General features: G+C 37.3%; 1 protein-coding gene across 2 annotated transcripts in view; it reads right to left on the bottom strand.

The window, feature by feature from the left end:
* Specc1 (sperm antigen with calponin homology and coiled-coil domains 1) overlaps nt 1–21,090 on the bottom strand; it is a 150,223-nt gene that overhangs the window by 56,729 nt on the left and 72,404 nt on the right. For both annotated transcript variants that reach the window (XM_023719361.1, XM_023719362.1), the window contains exons 6-9: nt 15,719–15,864; nt 14,010–14,110; nt 7,944–8,025; nt 3,151–3,307 (exon numbers count right to left, since the gene is read on the bottom strand). In XM_023719361.1, coding sequence (XP_023575129.1) covers nt 3,151–3,307; nt 7,944–8,025; nt 14,010–14,110; nt 15,719–15,864 — 486 coding nt within the window. The remainder of the gene's footprint in view (nt 1–3,150; nt 3,308–7,943; nt 8,026–14,009; nt 14,111–15,718; nt 15,865–21,090) is intronic.

The following is a 21,090-nucleotide window of genomic DNA, read 5'->3' as shown; positions in this document are numbered from 1 at the left end:
GGACTTGATGTGATGCCTTGCCATAGGCCCAAAGCTATAGAGTCAATTTACCATGGACTGGAACCTCAAAAATTTTGAACCCAAATAAACCTCTCTTTATAAGTTGATCATCTCAGGTACTTGTTACAGTGACAGACAGTTGATGAATGTAAGGACCTCTGATTATTCCTCGTTTCTCCCTCTGTCAGCACAGGGATAGACTTTCTATAAAGTACTCTTTTCTAGCTAACCAGATCCACTAAGAAAGGAATACAGCTACCTTCTTTCTTCTAACTCTAATTTATTTGCTAGAAAAGACTAACATCATAGGAAGGAAGACTGAGGTCAAACATGTCTAGACTGAGAGGATCGCTGTCTAAGATAGCTGTCTATTGTCCTGGACCCACTTATCTGCCTGAAAAACAATGTACTATTTCTATAAAACTGCTTACTTCCTCACTGTCCAATCTTTTATGAAGAGAATATATAATCTTTGCATAAGCCTTCTCTCTGAGGTGCATGCATTGTCTCTGGGTTTCATATTTTTTCATGTTAACAATGTTATATACTTTTCAATTTACTGTCAATTTTTCATACAGTAAAATTATTCAACTTTCAATGAAAAAGTTTAGACTTCTCTAAATAATCCACCCAATATTTAATAAAAATATTTTAGATGATGTTAGAAATAGGAATACATGATTCTAGACTTCAGGAATATGAACTATGGTATAGCGATTTTAAGAAAAACAGTTCAAACATGATTTAAGTTTTCCTTGTACAGTTTGATGACTATTTTCTTTTCATATCTGACAGGTCTGTGAAGTCATTTTCTATGAGTTACTTTGGTCAGGGTTGCTGTTAACTACAAAGTTGGTGACCAAACCTGGCTTTGTGTCATCACTTAGACCTGACAAATTAGAGAGGACTGAAACAAAAGACTTTCTGCATTAGTAAAAGAAGCAGTCATCAAATATTCTTTTCAAAAGTATAATTTCCTCCCCTCTATATTTAATAATGCAAGCTAGAAACTTCTTTGCATGTGCGCCTTTTTTTTTTTTTTTTGTCTAGCTATGTAGTTCAGTCTGGCTTGAACTCACTATGTAGCACAGAAGGCCTCAAATTCACCACGGTCCTCTGCATCAATCTCCCAAGTGTTGGGATTACAAATGTGCAGGTCATAAATTTCTAATTAAGTCATTTTTATCCTGCCATGGGCTAATCTTAATGACATGTAAAACTGAAATAAATTAATTTCACTAACAACTTTTCATGATGAAAGGTATACACAGCATAATAATAAATAGTCTTTTGTAGGTATTACTTATACCAATCTGAGAATAATACTAATTCTGGTCCTTTAAAATCTGTTTTGATTATTGAAATCTGCAAATAAACAGGACAACAGACAATATTAGGGGCTTTATATGCAACCCTTGAAACACATGACTTAATCTATTTGGGTCCAAATGTAGGTTACACCCAAAAATATAAGAGCTGAACTTACTCACACTTTCATAAATTGTTTTATAATACTCATGTTGATAATTATAGTATTTATTATAAAGTTCTTACTTGTAACATAGTTTTGTGTATTTATTTACCCATTCATAAGTAGTGAACAAAATGCTATGTATGTAGCACAGACAAGGGTGGAGGAAAGATGACAAAATGTAAGACAAAACATTTATTATCCACTAAATTATAGCCTTTCTGGGAAAAGGGGAATGTACTGTGCAGGTCAGTCACACTACACAGCAGCATAGGAATTAAACCCTCACATGAACGTAAGACACCAATGGCAGAGAAGGGTAATGTTGGTGCTACCATGGATAGTACAAACTTCATGGAAAGTCTCATGTTCAAGCAGAAGCAAGCACTTAGAAGTGTGAAAGGACAAAAAGGAAGGCAATTCAAGCTGGAACTTTATAAAGAAATACTTTCAATCAGAAATGCTCACAATATATTGCAAAGAGAGTAAGATAGGCTTGCATAGAGTGAAGGGCTGGGTCATTCTGGCAGCTAAGTGTCAGTGATGCCAAGTTGTGGTACAGCTAGAAAACCAGGATGAGGACTGTGGATGACAGAGTCACATCGGTTTGTGAGAGGTCTGCTGGCAGTATGCACACAGTGCCTCAGAAGACTACCTAACATAGAGAAGGAGGAAAGGCCCTGCCAGGGAGAGGAAGCAGCTGAAGGAAGTTTCCTGGGGCCTGGGTGACCAAACACACTGAAGAGGATATGGCAAAGATTTGGGAGCAAAGACAGATTCTTGGTGACCACTGGGCCTCCCTCACTGTTCTCTCCCACTCCTGTTGCATCCTTCCATCTTTGCTAATGTCCCTTGAAACACTGATCTCAAAAATCCCTCTCTAATCCCATTCATATGCCATTGTGTTCAATTAATCCTTTTTTAAAGAGCAGGTCTGATCTTAACTGCCACTCAAAAACAAAAACAAAATCCCACAGACTTAGTGGTTCCTCACTGCTTTACCAAAATATGTATGAACTTCTCTGCTGGCAATGAAGACTATTTGCAACAGCCTGCCTTTCCAGCTCTGACAGCGTAGTCATCCATCCTTCTACCCCACCAGTATTGACTGAGAGCAGGCAGAGCCCTACCCCTTGGGAAGTCCAGGGTCTAGTTCCAGTTTGCTCATAATGACATCTTTACAACCCCTGGCAGAAAGGCCACTTCTCTTTGGAATTCCTGAACCAACAAACAACCCACCCAAGTACTTTACATGTTGTGTGTGTGCGTGTGTGTGTGTGTGTGTATTAAGCAGTCCATTTTACTTTGCACAATACTATGAAAACAAGGACTGTATATTTTTCCCCCTCAGTACTAAGGATGGAACCCAGGAACACTACTACCCCAGCTATGAAAGTATTGTTTTCTTCTGAGACTATTTGTGAGCTACAGCTGTATTTTTTTCTGAGACAGTCTAATTAAGTTGACAATGCTGGCCTCAAACCTGCAATCCTATCTCTACTTTTTGAGTAGTTGGGATTATAGATGTGTGTCATTGTGACTGGCTGGCACTATATCTTAATTATTTTCATTCAGTAAATATTTGTAGAAATAAACTGACCTGAGAGACAAAACAGAAGTAAAAGCAAAAGGTTATCAACCAGTATTTTTCTGATTTCTCACTGTTTAAAACATGGTACCTGAGTTTGCTTGGTGGTTTCAACCCCCCAGTGGAGGCACTCAATAGTCTGGTGCTCCCAAAGCCCAGGGAAGGAGGTCTGCTCAGTGACTCCAGTGAAGGACTCTTTCGGAGGTAAGGGTCCGGCTTCAGGTCCTCAGTCCTCCCCTTCAGAAGATCTGAAGCAAAGACACAGTTACCTATTCCCGAAGAGAAATATGACTGATAATAATAGTTTATTTTTAAGTACAACATAATTCTCATTTTATTTCCAACCGTAAATGTGCATGTATATGTATGTGTGTATATTTTCCTGAAATTAGTAATAAAAATAAGGACATAGTATTTTTTAAACATTTTTCAGGCAGGGCTAATTACTATATATAATCTATTGGACCTAGTGCCAAATCAAAATGTTGTTCAAAAATTATTATGAATTTCAAGGGGCTTTATTGGAGCATTAAGCAATGTATGGTCTCTTCTAAGAGGTTTGTTCAACTATTCAGGTCAAATGCCCACAAATCGACCCCTCTCTGAAATTTTATTTTGATCACTGGACAGCAGAAAGAGCATGGAACTGGCAGAGAATGCCTCATGATTATAAAGTCACAGGCAGCAGCAGACAAAACGCTGTGGAAAAAGAATAGTAAGTGTTTTATAAAAGAAAGGGCCTTGTAACAATAGGGATTGGCTCCACAAAAACACGCAAAAATAACTCTTTAAAGGCTTGTTACTATTATTGTCTGAGTTAAACAGATAAACAAATAGGCTGAATCCTCCTGAAACTTTTTTTCCTCTCTTCTTCCCTTTTAGTATTGGGGATTAAACCCAGGGCCCTCACACTAAGCTACTTCCCAGGCCTTTTTAAATTTTTTATTTTGAGACAGGGTTTGCTAAATCTCTAAGTTACCACCCTGAACTCAAACTTGCAGTCCTCTTTCTTCAGCTTTTCAGTATTGAGATTATAGGAATGTGCTACAATGCCTGGTTTCCAGCTCTTTCTTACAGGACCATAAAAGTAGAGAACAGGAAAAAATTGTCAAAACTGTCTGATTTAGACGGATAGAAAACACTGTAACTCAGAGAATTAAGTAACTAGACCTAAGCTGTATGACAGGCCAGTAACCAGGCAGAGCCCATGGTGGCCTCCTGTGGACTCAAATGAAAACAGTACTTCTATAGCACATAGCCACCAATTATGGGTAGTGAAGTTGTGAGTAGAGCCAATTAACTCCAAATAGCAGAGAAAAACAATGTTTACATCACTAAAGAGAACAACAAAAACAGCACATTCTTGTTCCTGCAGCTTCTGATGACCTCAATGTTGACAAGCAACTGCTGAAAATTGTTGGAAGCAAACAATTTTTACTGTGTAATCCTTTCTTTTTTACAGTAAATAGAATCATCCTACTAGACAGGTGCCTGGTGTGGGAAAGGAAAAGAAAGGGTATCAATGAGCCACTTATTCCACAGCAAGTTGTATTCTTAACTACAGTATTTATCTTGTAAATCAAAATAATGGTTTTGTTAGACCACAGAATGCTGAAGCTAACAGGACAGAGAGAAGAGATCACAAATACTATGATCCAAATCTTACCTACTGAGCATACTTAGAAAAGTTTAAGATGACAAATTTTATGTTATGTAGCTTTCACTACAACTGAAAAAAAGCTCACACAGGACTTTGCTCATTTACCATTGTGACAATCCTGAGGCCCTTAAGAATGATAGCAAATCCACACTGCTTGCACTCTATAAATGGAACAGCAAAGCCTGGATGACACACATCTACTTACAACATGGTTTACTGAATATTTAAAGCTCACTGTTGAGACCTATAACTCAGGAAAGAAATTTTTTTAAAAAAGTATTTCTTGGGCTGGGGAGATGGCTCAGTGGAATAAGTGCTTCTCTGGCAAGCGCAAGGGCCTGAGTTCAATTCCCGGTTCCGAAAAAAAAAAAAAAAAAAAATTTCTTTCAAAAGATTAATGCCTACTGACTATGTACCTGGTGACCTAAGAGCTTGTGTGGAGAGGTACAATAAGATAAATGTTTTTCAGTCCTGCCAACAGCATCTATTTTGGAGCCCATGGATCAAGGAGTAAATCTGACTTTCCAGTCTCGTTATTTATACAATAGATTTTGCAAGGCTACTGCTATCAGAGGTTGTGATTCCTCTGATAGATGAAAACATAGTAAACTGAAAACCTTCTGAGAGAGATTCACTATTCTTGAAGCTATTAAGAATATTCAAGATTCACACAGGGAAATGAAAATACCAATGTTAACAGTTTAGAAGAAGCTGATTCCAGCCCTCATAGATGACTTTGAGTTGTTTAAGACTTCAATACAGGAGGTTAACTGGAATTGTAGAAATAGCAAGACAATTAGGAGTCAGAACATGTGACTCGGGGCCAGAGATATAGTTCAGTGGCATAAGCACCTGCTTGGCAAGCACAAGGTGCTGATTTTGATCCCTGGTACCAAGAAAAAAAAAAAGAAAAAAAAAGAAAAAGATGCGACTCAACTGCTCCCATTGCATGATAAAACTGTAACAGATGAGGATCATTTTCTATGGATAAGCAAGAGAATAATTTCTCCAGCAATTTCTGGAATGATTACATCTGGTAACATGATAGGAACACTGTTGAAATAATGATGAGACTTTTGAATATTACATAAACTTCCAGGGATATAGTTCAGTGACCTAATGCCTGCCTGGCAAGCACAAGGCCCTGAGTTTGATTTTGGTACCAAAAAAAGAAAGAAAAGAATAGATATAAACTTAGGTAGTTTTTAAAGGATTGACTCCAATTTTACTCAAATTTTACTGGGACTAAATGTCAAACAGCGTTACATACTACAGAGAAATTTTTCATGTAAGGAAGAATCAATGTGGCAAATTCGACTGTGTTAGTAAGAAAAGGCCAGAACCACACCAACCTTCAGCAACTACGATCTGACCATTCAGCAGCCATCAACACCGAGGCAAGATCCTCCACCAATAAAAAGATTTTAACTTTGCTGAAGGTTGAGTTGACTATGAGTATTTTTAAGCAATAAACTATTTTAATTAGGTTAGTATTTTTGAGGCATCACTACTACACATGTAGTAGACTATAGGACAGTGTGATTTTTATATGTATTGGAAAATCAAAAAGTCTATAATTCACTTCCGTGTGCTCTTAGCTCTACTGTAGTGGGCCAGAAGCAAACCAACCATCTCTCTGAGGTTTGCCTGTATTCTACATAACCTTAACTAATATTATTCTAGGACGGCTGAAAGTATTGTTGTTTTTGTTCTGGGCTTCTGAATTGGTTTAGCAGAGAAGAAGGAGGACAATAATAATAATAAAAAAATATTTCTAAAAATGCCTATCACAGTCCAGGTTGGGTCCTAAGTGTTTTAAACGTGTTAATCTTAGTCAAACAATCCTATGATGTAAATATCTCTACTTAACACATTAGGAAACCAGAGCACAAGAAGGTCAAGGTAGACTGTCAGCAGTAGAGCCAAGATTTAAGCCCAAGCAATCCCACTTTTGTTTTGTTTTTTAGCAAGGTCTCACTCCGTAGTTCAGGCTGGTCTTGAACTCACTATGCAGCCCAGGCTGGGCTTGAACTTGCGGAGATCCTTCTGCCTCAGCTTTCCCTGTGCTGGGATTACAGGTATGCACACCACACCTAGGTTTGTTCCTCTTTTAAAAATTACTCAAATTAGCCATCAGCACACGAAGTGCAGCATGAGTGAAAAAGATTCTATGAAGACTACTGATTATAACCCCTACTTCATTATCAAGATTTAAATTTTTAAAAATACAGTATAACAACAGGATGAGAATTACATCTAAAGACAGTGCTATCTGAATAAAGTTATATTTTAAGAATTGTAGAAACAATAGATAAATTTAAAACCATATTTGTTATTTATTTTTATTTATTTACTTATTTATTTTTATGTATCTTAGTACAGGGTCTACAGGGTCTCACTACATAGATCAGATTCATAGTGATTCTCCTGTGTTCAGCCTCAAGCACCAGGATTACAGGTGCACGTCACCACGCCCAGTCTCAACCCCCATCTCAGCACCTCCTGAGGGCGGGCCCAGCACAGCAAGCCAGGGATCAACCCTGGCCAATGTACTCTGCCTAGGTAGGCACTTTAGTCCACTGAGCTATCTGGCTGGCCCCTTTATTTTGTTTTTGAGACAGGGTCCAGCTATGTAGTGGAGGCTGGCCCTAAACTCACTATGTAACCCAGTCTGGCCCTGAATTCCAGATGATCCTCCTGTCTCAGCCTCCAAAGTGCTAGATTTACAGCCATGTGCCACTACACCCAGCAAAATCACATATTTTTCTTAGAAGGTATTTTTCTGGTGTTTTCAGAGCTGGGGATTGAACTCAGGCCCTGGCCAGTGCTTATTCAACTGAGCTATCTCCCCAGCCCCAGAAGGTGTCTTTTTAAAAGATTTTTTTAAAAAAAGATTTTTAAGATTCGATTCATTAAAAAATGTTTAGCATTCCTCTCATCTATGTACACCAAAAAGTGCAGCTAGTGAGAAGTATGTTTTTCTAGGCTGCAAAGCTGGATGTATGCACTTACTGGTAGGAATCAGTTGGAATAAATGCCACCATTTATTTTTCTAAGTTCAGTTTCATGAAAAGTCAAATTGGGGCTGGGGATTTAGCTTAGGGGCATAAGCACCTGCTTGGCAAGTGCAAGATTATCAGTTTGGTCCATGGTACCACAAAAAGAAAAGTCAAGTCAACCCCACAAAAATGGGTCAAAAGTGATTTATGTTTAAGGTAACTCACCTGAGAGGGGAAGTTCTGGGATATCCAAGCGCTGAGTCATTCCTTTGTTGGCTGGCCGTAGGCTGCTGTAAGTTGAATGCCTCTATCAAGACAAAAGACACCAGCAGGGGTGAGCTTATGACCTTAAAAACAGCATTGTGTGTGTGTGTGTGTGTGTGTGTGTGTGTGTGTGTGTGTATGAGAGAAAAAGAGAGAGGGAATAGATTGTAGGCACAACAGGATCATCATAAGGAATTTTAAAAAATAATAGTTATTTGAAGAGGTAACAAATGCAACTGGTACAGTCTTCAAATGGAACAAAAAGGACAGTGAAAAGAAAGTGTGTCCTTTTCACTCCTATCACCCATTTCTTTTTCCCAAAGGCAATACTAATCAGCTTTAAGAATACCATCTATGGAGTACATATTCAAGGGTATGTTACTAGTTATATAAAATGATGCTCAACATCACTTCTCAGGGACACAAAAATCAAAACCACAATAAATTATTACTTCGTTAGCATTAGAAAGGCCATTATAAATAACTAAAGTCATTTATGATCCAAACACTTCAGAGATTGAAGCAGGAGGATTACTGGTCTACGTAGTGAATTCAAGGCCAGCTGAAATTACATAGTGAGACCTGTATCAAAAGAAAAAAGAAAAACAACAAAACCTAGAAAATAACAAGTGTTGGTGAAGATGTGGAGAAATTATAATCTTAGTACCCTGATGGCAAGAAAAAATGGGCACAGCGTTGCTATGGCAAATCCCCCAAAATTATACATGGAACTACCACATGACCAAGCAATTCTACTTTGGAGTGTTGAGTCAAATTAGAACCTTAAAAAAAAAAAAAAATCAGAACCTTAGATATTTCCACATCTGTGCTTATTTCAGCATTACTCACCATAGCCAAGATGTGGAAACAACCTAAATGTTGAGCCACAGAGAATGGTGAGCTGGGTAGTTTTAGTCATACAAACTGAGAAAGTTCTAGAGCACTGCTATACAACACCATTCTTATTGTTAACAATATTGTACTGTGCACTTAAAATCTTTGTTAAAAGTACAGATTCCTAAATATGCACAAGACCCTGGTTTGATTTCCAGCACTACAAAAAAAGAAAAAAAGAAAAAGAAAAGAAAAAAGAAAAAGAAAAGAGAATTTCATGTTACATGTTTTATTTTGTACCATTAAAAAAACCCTTCATTTCTACAAAAAAAAAAAAATCACACTACGAAACTGTGCCATTTAAGTGTTATCGAATTTGTAACTAATTATTTTATAGAGTGGATTTTCTGCTGTAATTCTCCATCTTGTCATTTTTTTGACTATATTAATTTCAGCTTTTAAAAATTCCTTCTAATAACATCAGTAGCTGGATCTCTTATGTCTTTTGTTTAAATTTTATTTCATTAGTAGGTATGTGTAGTACATGTGTGTAACACTTTTTTCTGTTTTCTTTTCTTTTTTTTTTTTTTTTTTTTGTTTTGTTTTGGTACCAGGAATAGGAATCAAACTCAGGACCTTGCTCTTGCCTGGCAGGTGTATGCCACTGAGTTATATCCCCAGCCCCTTCTTTTTTAAAGATAAAAAAAAAAAAAAAGTAAAAAACATTTAAAATGATACTTTCAAAACAAGATGATAGGAATCAACAGTGCTTGTTACACTGCATATTGTTATCTTCAAAGGTTTTCAGATTATTAGATATAAGAATATAAAATTGGTCAGAACAACTAACCATTAACTATTCCTTATAATAAACCCACAGAAATTAGTAGTACAATTATCTTGGCTACCATATATATACATACATACATACATACATATATATTCACATATATATATACATACATATATATGTATATGTATAATTTTTCCCCTTTCCTTCTTTCTTTTCTCCTTTTCTAACAGTTTCTTTCCCTTTCACAGTATCTATTATAACTTTTGGATTTTATTTGCCCTTTCAGTTTCTTACACTAGGGAGACAATACAATGGTTATATATGTGAATCTGATTTATTTCACTTATGAGTAGTCCCTAATTGCACATTATACATCTTAATTCCTTTCTTCATCTACTTTCTCTACCTCCCTCCCCTTTCCTGTTACCTCTTGATTCACCTGTTTTAATAAAAAAGTTTACTAAGCCAGGTGTGGTGGCACATACCTGTAATCCCAGCACTCAAGAGGCAGAGACAAGAGGACTGTTACAAATTCAAGGCCATCATGGACTACATAGTAAGTTTAAGACTAGCCTGAACCATATGGCAAGACCCCGTCTCAAAAAAAAAAAAAATGTTTTTATCCATACATTGCCTTTTTTTGGTGTATGTTTGTAGTTTATGTTTTACAGGCCTGTGCGGAGCTAGTGTATGTATATAACACATCCCAGTTTTTTTCATGCCCTAGCCCTTCTTGTGCTTACTTCCCTCTTCTTTTTTTTTTTAATATTCTAGTGAACCTTTTTTTTAAATTTTATTTATTTATTTATGTGTGTGTGTGTGTGTGTGTGTGTGTGTGTGTGGCCAGCTCAGCCCACCAGGGGGCGGGGCTGGCTGGCATGTGGTGCTGGGGAATTGAACCGCGGTCCCTGTGCTTTGCTGAGCTTGTTTTAAGTAGGTGCTTTAGACCACTGAGCCATCTCACCAGCCCCTACTTCCCTCTTCTGTCCTTCCATCTCTTAATCCTCTTCTTTGTTTTTTTTGAACTAGGAATTGAACTCAGGACCTTGTACCTGCCAGACAGGCTCTGTGCCACTGAGTTCTAGCCCTGGTCCCAATTCCTTTCTCTTTTGAGTAAGATCTGTCTCCCTCCTTCCTATTATTTCCCTTTTATTTTGTTCTTTATTTTTACTTTGGTTTTCTCATATAAGAGGAACAATGTTATATTTAAGCTTGTGTGTGATTTATTTCACTTAACATTATGGCCTCAAGGTGTATCCATTTCCTACAAATAACTCCAATGTATCCATTTTATGGTTGAGAAGTAAAGTACTTCATTGTATATAAATACATATTCTCTTTATCCATTCATCTTCTGGCGGACACACAGCCATCGTATAAACATGTGCATGCATGCATCACTGCAATCTTGGCTTTCAGTCAGCTGATATACCTACTTCTTTGCCTGGCATTTTTTAATTGACCACATTGTGTATTTTTAAAAATGTGGATGTAAGTTGAGGTTCTGGAGGATACAACCATTCTCCAGAATATTTACTTCCAGAAGGCAACTAAGGGGAAACCACCTAAATCCAAACCCATATTTCCATGAATTATTTTTTTCTATTATACCTTTCAGATTTTATTTACTCTTTCATGTTCTTATACCAGTGAGACAATACAATGCTTGCACATGCAGAACTGACTTATTTCACTTTAATTATTATTTTTTTGAGACAGTCTCACTATGTATTCCAGGCTAGACTTGAACTCACAGCAATCCTGTCTCAGCCTACCAAGTGCTAGGATTACAGGCATGTGCTATGTCCAGCTCTATGAATTTTAAAACTGAACAAATATAAAGATTTAAGACAATAAAGGAAAATATTTTAATAAGTAGCTAGAAATATATTTTAAGAGGCCACAAAATCACTTAGAAGTTATAAAACATTGAAGAAAGAAATGTAAAACTGCTCTCTTCATTAAAAGACAACTATGAAGAGTTAAAAGAACACAAAAAATAGCAGCAATATGTATGAGAAGAAATGTTTAAATGCAAAACACATCAAGATGTCTTATAGGTTGGGAAAAGATTAATATCTCAAAAGAAAACTGGGCAAAGCAAGTGACCACACACTCACAGATAAATACACAGTAATGACCTATAAACATATAAAGAAGTATTCAACCTTACCAATGAACAAAGTAGAACAAAGTATCACATTGTTCATTTACTCAAACTCTCAAAATTTATAAAGGATTTCAAAATTCTGGGAAAATAGCATTTGTATAATGCAAATGAGAGTAAAGAAAGAGACTAGGGCAGGGCACAAAGTGATTGAACACATTGGCATGCCTTATCAGTCATGGAGACCCAAATACATGTGCAGAACACAGAATCTGCAGCATTATCCACAAGAGCAATCAGAAAATCCTATCTTCAACTCTTCATTTACATCTGGTGAGAAACCAAGTAGGCTTTAGCTAGGCCAGCTTAAACTGAAGTGAGGCTGTGAGAGGCCAACTGTCTCAACTGCTCTGTTTGTATAGGAGAGAAGCAATCCAAGAACTGGAGATACAATAGATCCTATCCTTATTTCTTATGGCTGCTGTGAGTCTGCTCCAGTTCACTTTACAGAGTATTCTTTTTTTTTTTTTAGGCAGGATCTCACTATGTAATGGAGGCTGGCCTGAAACTTATAGCACAGACTGGCTTCAAACTCATGGCAGTCCTCCTGCCTCAGCTTCCTATGTGCTGGGACTACAGGCATGTACCACTGCACCCAAGTGTACTGCTCTTCCACCTTCAATAAATGTACAGCACTTAGGACATTTATGTACATTTTGTGTACAATAAATGAACAGCACTTGGGACATTTTGAGGCCAGCCTGGGATACATTATTGTGTTCAAGGCCAGCTTTCACTATATAATAAAAAGTGTCTTTTAAAGAAATGGGGGGAATCCTTTTCTGCAAATATTGTGCAGTTCTTTGTTCAGAATCTGGAAAGAATCACTTGAGAATCCAAAAGCAAGTAATAGGCATATAAACTGGAGGGCAGTGTGTAGAACTTTTCAATATACCAAGGCTGAGCAAATCTATTTCCCTTCCAAATAATCCATTTTCCATTTCTAGGACTCCATTTATGGCAGAACTTGGTACAGGCTCACTCAACTCCACTTTGTATGGTGATTTACTGTATTGTAAGAGATGGGAAAGCTGAAGGCTATATTTTCCACACTCCCTTAAAGCCTGGTTTACTAAGTGACCAACATTCTGTCAAGTAGGCCCATTCTCAGGAGATCTGGAAGGTGCAATCTAATTGCCCTTCTGCAGCTTTTGCTGGCATCCATGGCTGTGCAGGCACTTTTCTGTGGTAGTGGAACACAGGTGTCTCATCCCATAGCTTTATAGGTGTTACAGATCAGGGCATAAAGCATTTGTTCTGCTAACAAAGACTGAGCCTATAGTAGTGTGGTCCTGAATCCAACTGCAGATTTTGACAGAAGTAGCAGCCTCAGGCAAGTACTTAGTGTAAGGCTCCCTGATTCAGGCAGAAATACTAGCTCCTTTAATGAGCCATCTTGAGATGTTCTGAGAACCTTTTAAAAGGCTTAGTGAACCTTCTTTCTCCTTTATCTCTTTCAGAACCAAAATCTCTATATTAAATTATTTTCACTTGCCAGATATGGCAAGTAATTGTAATTCCAGCACTCAGGAGGCTGGGGTAGAAGGACTGACATGAGTTTGAGGCCAGCATGGGATACATAAGTGAGTTAAAGGTCAGCATGCACTACATAACAAGAGTCTATCTTAAAGTATATATATATATTTTTTCTAGTTCACTCTTGAGAATAATTTCTAATACCTACAAATATACCTGATATACTCTTCTATGGAAATAGATTCTTAAGAGGTTAAAAAAACTGTATAAGGATTTTTTCCATTCTTACAGTAAGTTAAATTCAAATAATTTGGCTAAATATGTCAATGTACATCCTATGCCACTTTAAAAGTTATTTCTGGATAGACTGGCATTAAAGATGTCTCCACCATATATTTTCATTCACTCAACAAATACTTATTGAGGATCTACTATGACATGACTGTATTTCCTACCAGTGTTCTAGACCTGAGATCCAACAGTAAGCAAAATATCACAAATCTCTAGCATCAGAGCCTGCATACCAGTGTTAAAGTGAAATGAGTAAAAAAAAAAAAAAAACTTGCCTGGAAAGGGCAAGGGCCTGAGTTCAATCCCCGGTTCCTGAGAAAAAAAAAAAAAAAAAAAGTGAAATGAGTGTCAGGTTAACGTATAATCTGGTTGACAAAATTCTTCCCCCAACATACATGTAAAGCACGTCTAGAAACATATACAGCAAACCACAAAAGTAACATAATCTCTGATGTTCTTCTAATACCTGCATGGGAGAGACAGCAGCTGCTGGAGTGGTCCTCACTGGTATTCCACTTAGAGGACTTCTGGGGGCCTTATGGATGGAAATATTCTGCCCAGTTCCACCTGGCAAGAAAAGAGATTGAGGGAGATTTTACACACACACACACACAAAGGTTTGTTATATTTACAGTTGCTTGCAAAGAACAGTTTTTGATTTGTTGCTACTTTTTGGAGACTTACATATTCAATGATGTTTAGCATAACATATACTTTTTAAAATTTATTTTATTGAGAAAAAGCAATGAGACAGTTTTAAAACCGATTAATAGGACAGATTCAATAATTCATACATTGCATATTATTATCTTCTTAGTGGTTATTCATAGTACAAGATGTAGACATGATATCCTGTCCAATTACTATTAGTACAAATCTTTCTTTTCACTGAATTAAGAAAAAGGAGCTGTATATCTATCCTATTTTGCATATACAGATACAAAATGGTCCTTCCTTTGTATCCCCTTTGTTTAGTTTTGTTAGAGATGGGTATTGCATTGCCATTTAAATATTGTAGGTGCGTGAATTCAGCAAAATAATCCAATATAGTCCAGTAGTCTGTAATAGTAGTGGGTTATCCGTAGGACTGGCAATGTCAGAAATTGTTGACTTGAGCCTTTCACAGCTCAGCATATTAATATGGCTTTACTTTTTATACCTCATATAACATATACTCTTAACATTTACTGTCCTTTGGACTAGAGTTGGATTGAAGAAATAAGAGGAGGAGTTAGCCAAGTGAGGACTGGGCTTAAGGTGTAAGATAACTAAAAAAGAATGAGCATGTAATGGGGTTTCTCTGTGGAGAATAGGAAAGTCCTTCCCAAAGATATTACTGTTGATTCATTTCCTATCTGTACAGCCTGGCTAACTGAGCCTTCCTACCTTTCCATATGAGTAGACAAATCTTAATCTAATTTAACAGCAAACTAACAGAGATAATTAAGTACATCTAAGGATTAGTTATTATTCTAGTTTTCAAGTACAATGCACGCTTTTTATAATCAAAGAAAGATATTATGGACAGATGTACATTCTCTTTCTTCTATTTACTGTGTTTGTGTCTATGTGTATGTGTGTAAAGTATGGGTACATTTTTTTTACATGTGTAAGAAAAGCCACCTAACTAAAAGGAAATTGAGTCAGATAGACTATTCCATAAAAAGCAGAGAACACACCAAGATCAGGAGTGACAGATCGGTACAGGAGCTCACACACAAGACCAGGTAGAGAAGTCAAACAGTACACTATAAGATGCAATATGGCTGGGGGTTTCAATAAAAGGCCCAAATGTATAGCAATGATGTGATGCCTTGTTTCCTCGGAGATAAAGGCGCTGGCTGACCCTGCCAATTCTCAGGAGATGGATCAAAGGCAAATAGTAGTTACCTGTATGTAATGGGTATAATGAGGCAGAACAGGAAGGTGGAGAGGGAGGTATTGGAGATAGGGAGAATGGGGGAAAAAAAAAAGAGGTGGTATTTGTATTATTCATAAGATGGATAATCCACTGTGGTTCCCTGGAGCCTCCATCTGGCTGTTGTATACAGTGGCTCCACGAGGTGTATATGAAAGAGCCCTGTGTTTGTACCAGTGTGGAGCTAAGACAGGCTTGAAATGTCAGGCTAACATTTGAATATAGAGCTTTGCTTATGTAAAAAAGTGATTAAATACCTGGGCGTCCCAAGTCAAATGACTTGATCAGTGACTTAACAGTGGTTGCAGATTCTGAAGGTGCTGGAGATGTTCTGTTGACATACACACCATGCCACCGGCTAGCAGTGTTGACATCCAAGGGCTCAGGTTCTTCATTCACAGGTCTGCACAGTAAAGAGTATATCAGATTGAAAGGTGGAGCATAAGTATGTGTTTGTGGTGGTTGTATGGGGGAAGAAGTTCAGATGTAAACAGAAATGGTAGGAGGGCCGGCAAGATAGCTCAGCATAGCTCAGCAATCTAAAGTGCCTACTTAGGCAAGCTTAGGCAACCATAGGGACCATGGTTTGATCCCCTGCACCACATGCTGTGCCAGCCCCACCCTCAGTGCAGGCTGAGCTAGGCACCAAAAAAAAAAAAAAAAGGAGAAAATACAAAGCTAGGAGAATCCTACATTTAAAATTCTGATCAATTGTTTTCTTAGGAAGTAATATGCAATGACTTGTTTATATGTAGAGTGACTTGACACTCTAGCTCTACATAATATTGAGTGTACTTTGAAAATGTTAGAAAATACAAATGTTATCATACATACTTAGCTTACTAAATAGTTTGCTAAATATATATGATAAATAAGGTGGATATACTGGTTTCCTTGTTGAGATGAAACATACTTTGATGTAGGAAAGATGGATTCTCAGGACCCTCCTGCATCTAGGCTTTTAGATGTGATTTAGGCTGCACCAGTCAGAAAGACTTGGCCAAGAGCTGGGACTGAACTGGAGTCATGGGGAGAGAAAAGGAACAGGGCATCCACTAGGTTCATGTGGATGGTAGCAGGGACAGCATTCCCCTGATGCTGCTAAGTGTGACAATAGTTTTCCAATTGGGCAGGCAGTCTCAACTTTAAGGCACATCTGGTGGAGGCAGCAGATGCCCTTGTCTCCAGTTCTGTGTTGTGACTTCAGAAAGCCATTCCTAGAAGCTCAGGCCTCAGTCTGTCTCTTCAGCCCTCCCAACAATTCTGCAATCCATTTTAATAACTTTTTGCCTGAGCCAGTTGAAGTGTAATCCATTTCATACAAGAGTCTTGCCTAGTACAAAGGAGGCCTTCTAAGACTATGAACAGTAGTCTGCACTTGATAAAACTTGCATTTTCACCTAAGATTGTTGGTGTGTTTTTTGAGTGGTGTCTAAATTCCAGCAAACTCAAGAGTTTTTAAAGACAGATCATCCAATTCAGTCTTCCCCTGCATGGCATCCTCATCTAGGGAACATGTTATTTAATCTCTCTGTGAATAAACCAAAACAAGAACTCCTAACCTTTTGATTGTTAAATAACTATTCTTTTATTATATCATATTGCCACAGCTGTTTTGGAAAATGACTAATTTATGAGAATGACTCAAATAGAGTATTTCTGGCAGTTATTTCAGTAAGGTCAGTGGAAGTTTAAAATATTTATTTCCTGATCTTTTTGAAATTAATCTTGCTACTCATGAGCTTCTACAGTTTGCCCTTGCTTCACTTAGCTTTCTTCTGTTGATTTGTAATCAACATTGATAGAATAAATTTAAGAGAAGCAGAATTTAAAATCAACTACTCAGCTTTACACTCTTTATAGCTCTTTCGAGTGGAAAAAAAAATCAGCAAATTAAAAAATTAGAAGAAACTGTAAAAGGCACTTCAGAAACCGGGTAGCTGAGTTAAAAAAAAATTTTTTTTTGAAAGCTTATTGGCAGGAGTTGAGTTCTGTCCTCTTCCATTCCTGTGCTGCACATAGTGCAGAGTCAGACAGTGAGCTGGGTGCAATACCCCCAGTCCCAGCTACTTGGGAGGCTGAGAGATCACTTGAGCCCAGGAGCTCAGTGCCAGCCTGGGCAACATAGTGAGACTCTTAGCTCAATTTAAGAAAATAACAGATGATGAATATGTAGAAAAATAACGAGATGAGGTCAAGTCCAAACAGAAAAACATGTTTCTGTCCCAGCTAGTCTCAGGAAGGTTGTCAACAAAGAAAGGAGACCACCTTCTTATCTGTCCCACCAAACAACTTGGTAAGAAAGCATGTCTAAGGAAGATCATTTTTATAAATTAATTTTAATTTTATCCCCTGTTAATTTAGTAATAGAGGATACTACATGTTAAGGTATTCCTTTTAAATTTCTCCATGACTCAAAACATGAACTGATAAATAGGACACTAATTAAACTTCACAAGAAAATAGCAAGCCTACAAAAATAAATTTCCAGGACTCCTGCCTTGTCTTCAGATTGCAAAAGATAATATTTCAATCCATCAGTCAGTTGCTTGGCTAGACTAGTAAATTTTCATTTAATTCATGCTTTCATTTTTAGTTATAGAGTCTTCAAGTGGTATTGATTTTCTACAGCATTCACTTCATCAAGATGCCATTTGTGTCAGCTGATGGGTGTCACATGCCTGTAACCCCAGCTACTGGGGAGGCTGAGGTAGGATTATAAGTTGAGGGATAGCTTGAAAGTTTAGCAAGACCATTTTTCAAACAAAGACCAGGAAGTGCTAGGATATAGGTCAATGACATGGTACTTGCAACTGAGAAGCCCTAGGTTCAATCTTTGGTAGAGGAGATAGGGGAGGGTGACAATGTTACCATGTTTTGATCCAAGTACAGGCAGGCTCTTATACATCATGATTTTTTAATTATTCACTTCATAAAGTATTCTCCACTTAGGAAATATCTTATTGTATCACTACTACCTTAATAACTGTTAAATTTTTATGTGTAAAGAGGACAGGTTAAACCCATGCTTACAAATGCTGGGCTCTTAAAACAGCTGAATGAAGCTCAGCTCCAGGTCTCTCCCTGGATCATTCATTTTACTTCCTTTGCCCACTGAGCTACCGAATTTTGTTCCTTTTATGTCCTGCCTCTGTGCCTTTGCTCATTCTATGCCCTTACCAAGAATGTAATTTTCTCAGAACTTTTTATTGTTTTCCACAAAATAAATCTAAAAGAAGTTTGTGAAAAGATATCAAATATTCTGCCTCTTAGGTGTCAAACATCTTCTGAATCTCACGTCCAAATTTCGTGTGTGTGTGTGTGTGTGTGTGTGTGTGTGTGTGTAACCGGGGATTGAACTCAGGCCCTTGTGCTTGCCAGGCAAGCACTTCTTCTACTGTCACTTTCAAATTTCAATACTAGACTAACAGGAAATTTAAATATAAACACCTTAAATCTCCAAATCCCAACAAAAAGAATCAAAGAAAAGACAAAAAATTCTTGTATCAGCAACAGAAATGAGAGAAGAATAGCATCTATAGGGTGCAGGGTTTGAAGAATTTCAACTACATTCAGAATAAGTGGGAGGTTAGAGTTGAAGGAAAGTTTCCTTTCCCTAATGACCCATTCACCTTAGAGGGCCAGAGCTAGAGATCAAAACAAAGGCAGAGAGCATGTAGCACAACCCTGCAAAGGATCCCAGGAGCTCAGGGATGGGTCATCTCAGGCACAAGAGGCAGAAGCAACAAGAAGTCAGGAACGGCCACAGGATGTGTCTACGGTGAACGGGCTGAAGAAAAGCAGACCCAGGAAGCTGGCTCCTGCATTCCAGTTTTTCCTGCTAAGCATTTATTCCCACAGTACTCTACCTGAGCTTCAATTTACCTTAAAGAACCTTCCCACTACTTTATGATAGAAAATTTGAAGCATAAATAAGCAAAGTGCATACACCTAAACAGAATCCAGATACTGATCTTGACATGCTTTGGTGTATTTAATGAAGAATCAGTAATGAGTAAAGGCATGCCCTGCCCTGCTATTTAAAAAATCCTTCTAAAAAATTCAAAAATTCTGATCTATTAAAATATTCCATAACATAAAATGAGAGGAGAAATGACATTCAAGAGAGAAGAGACAATTGAAAATTTATGATAGAAAACAGACACTTGGGGGCCAGGGATATAGCTCAGTGGCAGAGGCACCTGCCTGGCAAGCGCAAGGTCTTGAGTTTGATTCCCAGTACAAAACAAAAAAACAAAACAAACCGAAAAAAGAAAAAGAAACATACACTTGATATACTCTAATTAAAATTCAATAAAATATGAAAAAACAAATGAAATGTGACCATTTAAAATGAAAGATTAAATTTTAAAAATATTATAGACAATATAATCCTGTTAAAATATTTTGAAGCAGAACTAACCAAAAAGAAAAGAAGTGTATTTATGAAGATCTCTAAATATAGACAAAATAAACATTGGAAAGGTATTGGTAATAAATGATGCTGTCCTGGGCTGAAGATATAGCTCAGAGGCATAAGTGCCTGCCTGGCAAGTATAAGATCCCAAGTTTGATCTCCGGTACTGGGGGAAAAAAAGACGTTGGCTTGAGCCATCCATCTACTTAGATGAAAAAGAACCACATCTCACATTACAAAGGCGGATCAAATATTTGGGATTGTATATATACATGTGTGTAAAACAAAGGAAATTCAATGGACTGTTTCATAATATTGGGATAAGGAAAGCCTTGAACAAAAACAAAAGCTCCTAAAATAGTAAAGGAAAATAAATACAAATAGGTTACTTTGTATAAGGCTGGGAGTATAGTTCAGTGGTATAGCATTTGTTTAACATGCACAAGACCTCAATCTCCCAACACTGAAAAATATTCTACATAACAATATAAAAATTTCTGTAATAAAAGCAAAATATTAGTAGCACTTTGGAAAATAGCTCCATGGATTAAAGTGCCTGCAAGCAGGTGCAAGGGCTGAGGGTTCCATCCCTGGGCCTGTCCCGCCAGCCCCGCCCCCAGGGCACCCTGAGGCAACAATTGAGACTGTGCATGGTAGCACCCACCTGTAATCCCAGCTCTTGGGAGGTTGTAAACAGGCAGATCACTATGAGTCTGATTTAGTTAGTAGTAAGACCCTGAACACCCTGTAGACCCTTCCCTAAAAATACAAAACAAAATAAAACAAAACAAACAAATCCACACTGGAATTACAAAATACTGATATAAATTGGTAAGGAAAAAATAATCAGTTCAGTGAAAAAAATAGGCAAAAGTGCTAATAATGTAGCAATTCTCAATGTAAATGGCTAGTTAACAGATAAAAACATAAGCATAGAAATGCACATTATGTACTAAGGGGATAACTTTACTTTTTTGTTTATGCTACTGACAAAAAGATCAATAATATCACAGCTACTAAAGCTATGTAAAAGTGGGCATTCTCATCAAGAGTAATGTCACTACCCTGAGGTAAGTAATCTGGCAACATCTATTAAAATAAAAATATGCATACTCTAGTGTAATAATATTTTTAGGAAGTCATCTTATAAAAACAAAATCAAAGGGGCAAGGAGTGTAGCTCAGTAGTAGTGTGTCTGCTTAGCATACTTAA

Source organism: Octodon degus, unplaced genomic scaffold (genome assembly GCF_000260255.1).
Source record: "Octodon degus isolate 3935 unplaced genomic scaffold, OctDeg1.0 scaffold00067, whole genome shotgun sequence".
In the NCBI taxonomy this organism is placed as follows: Eukaryota; Metazoa; Chordata; class Mammalia; order Rodentia; family Octodontidae; genus Octodon; species Octodon degus.
Note: the sequence above shows the minus strand (reverse complement) of the source record. Positions and strands in the feature narration are given on the sequence as shown.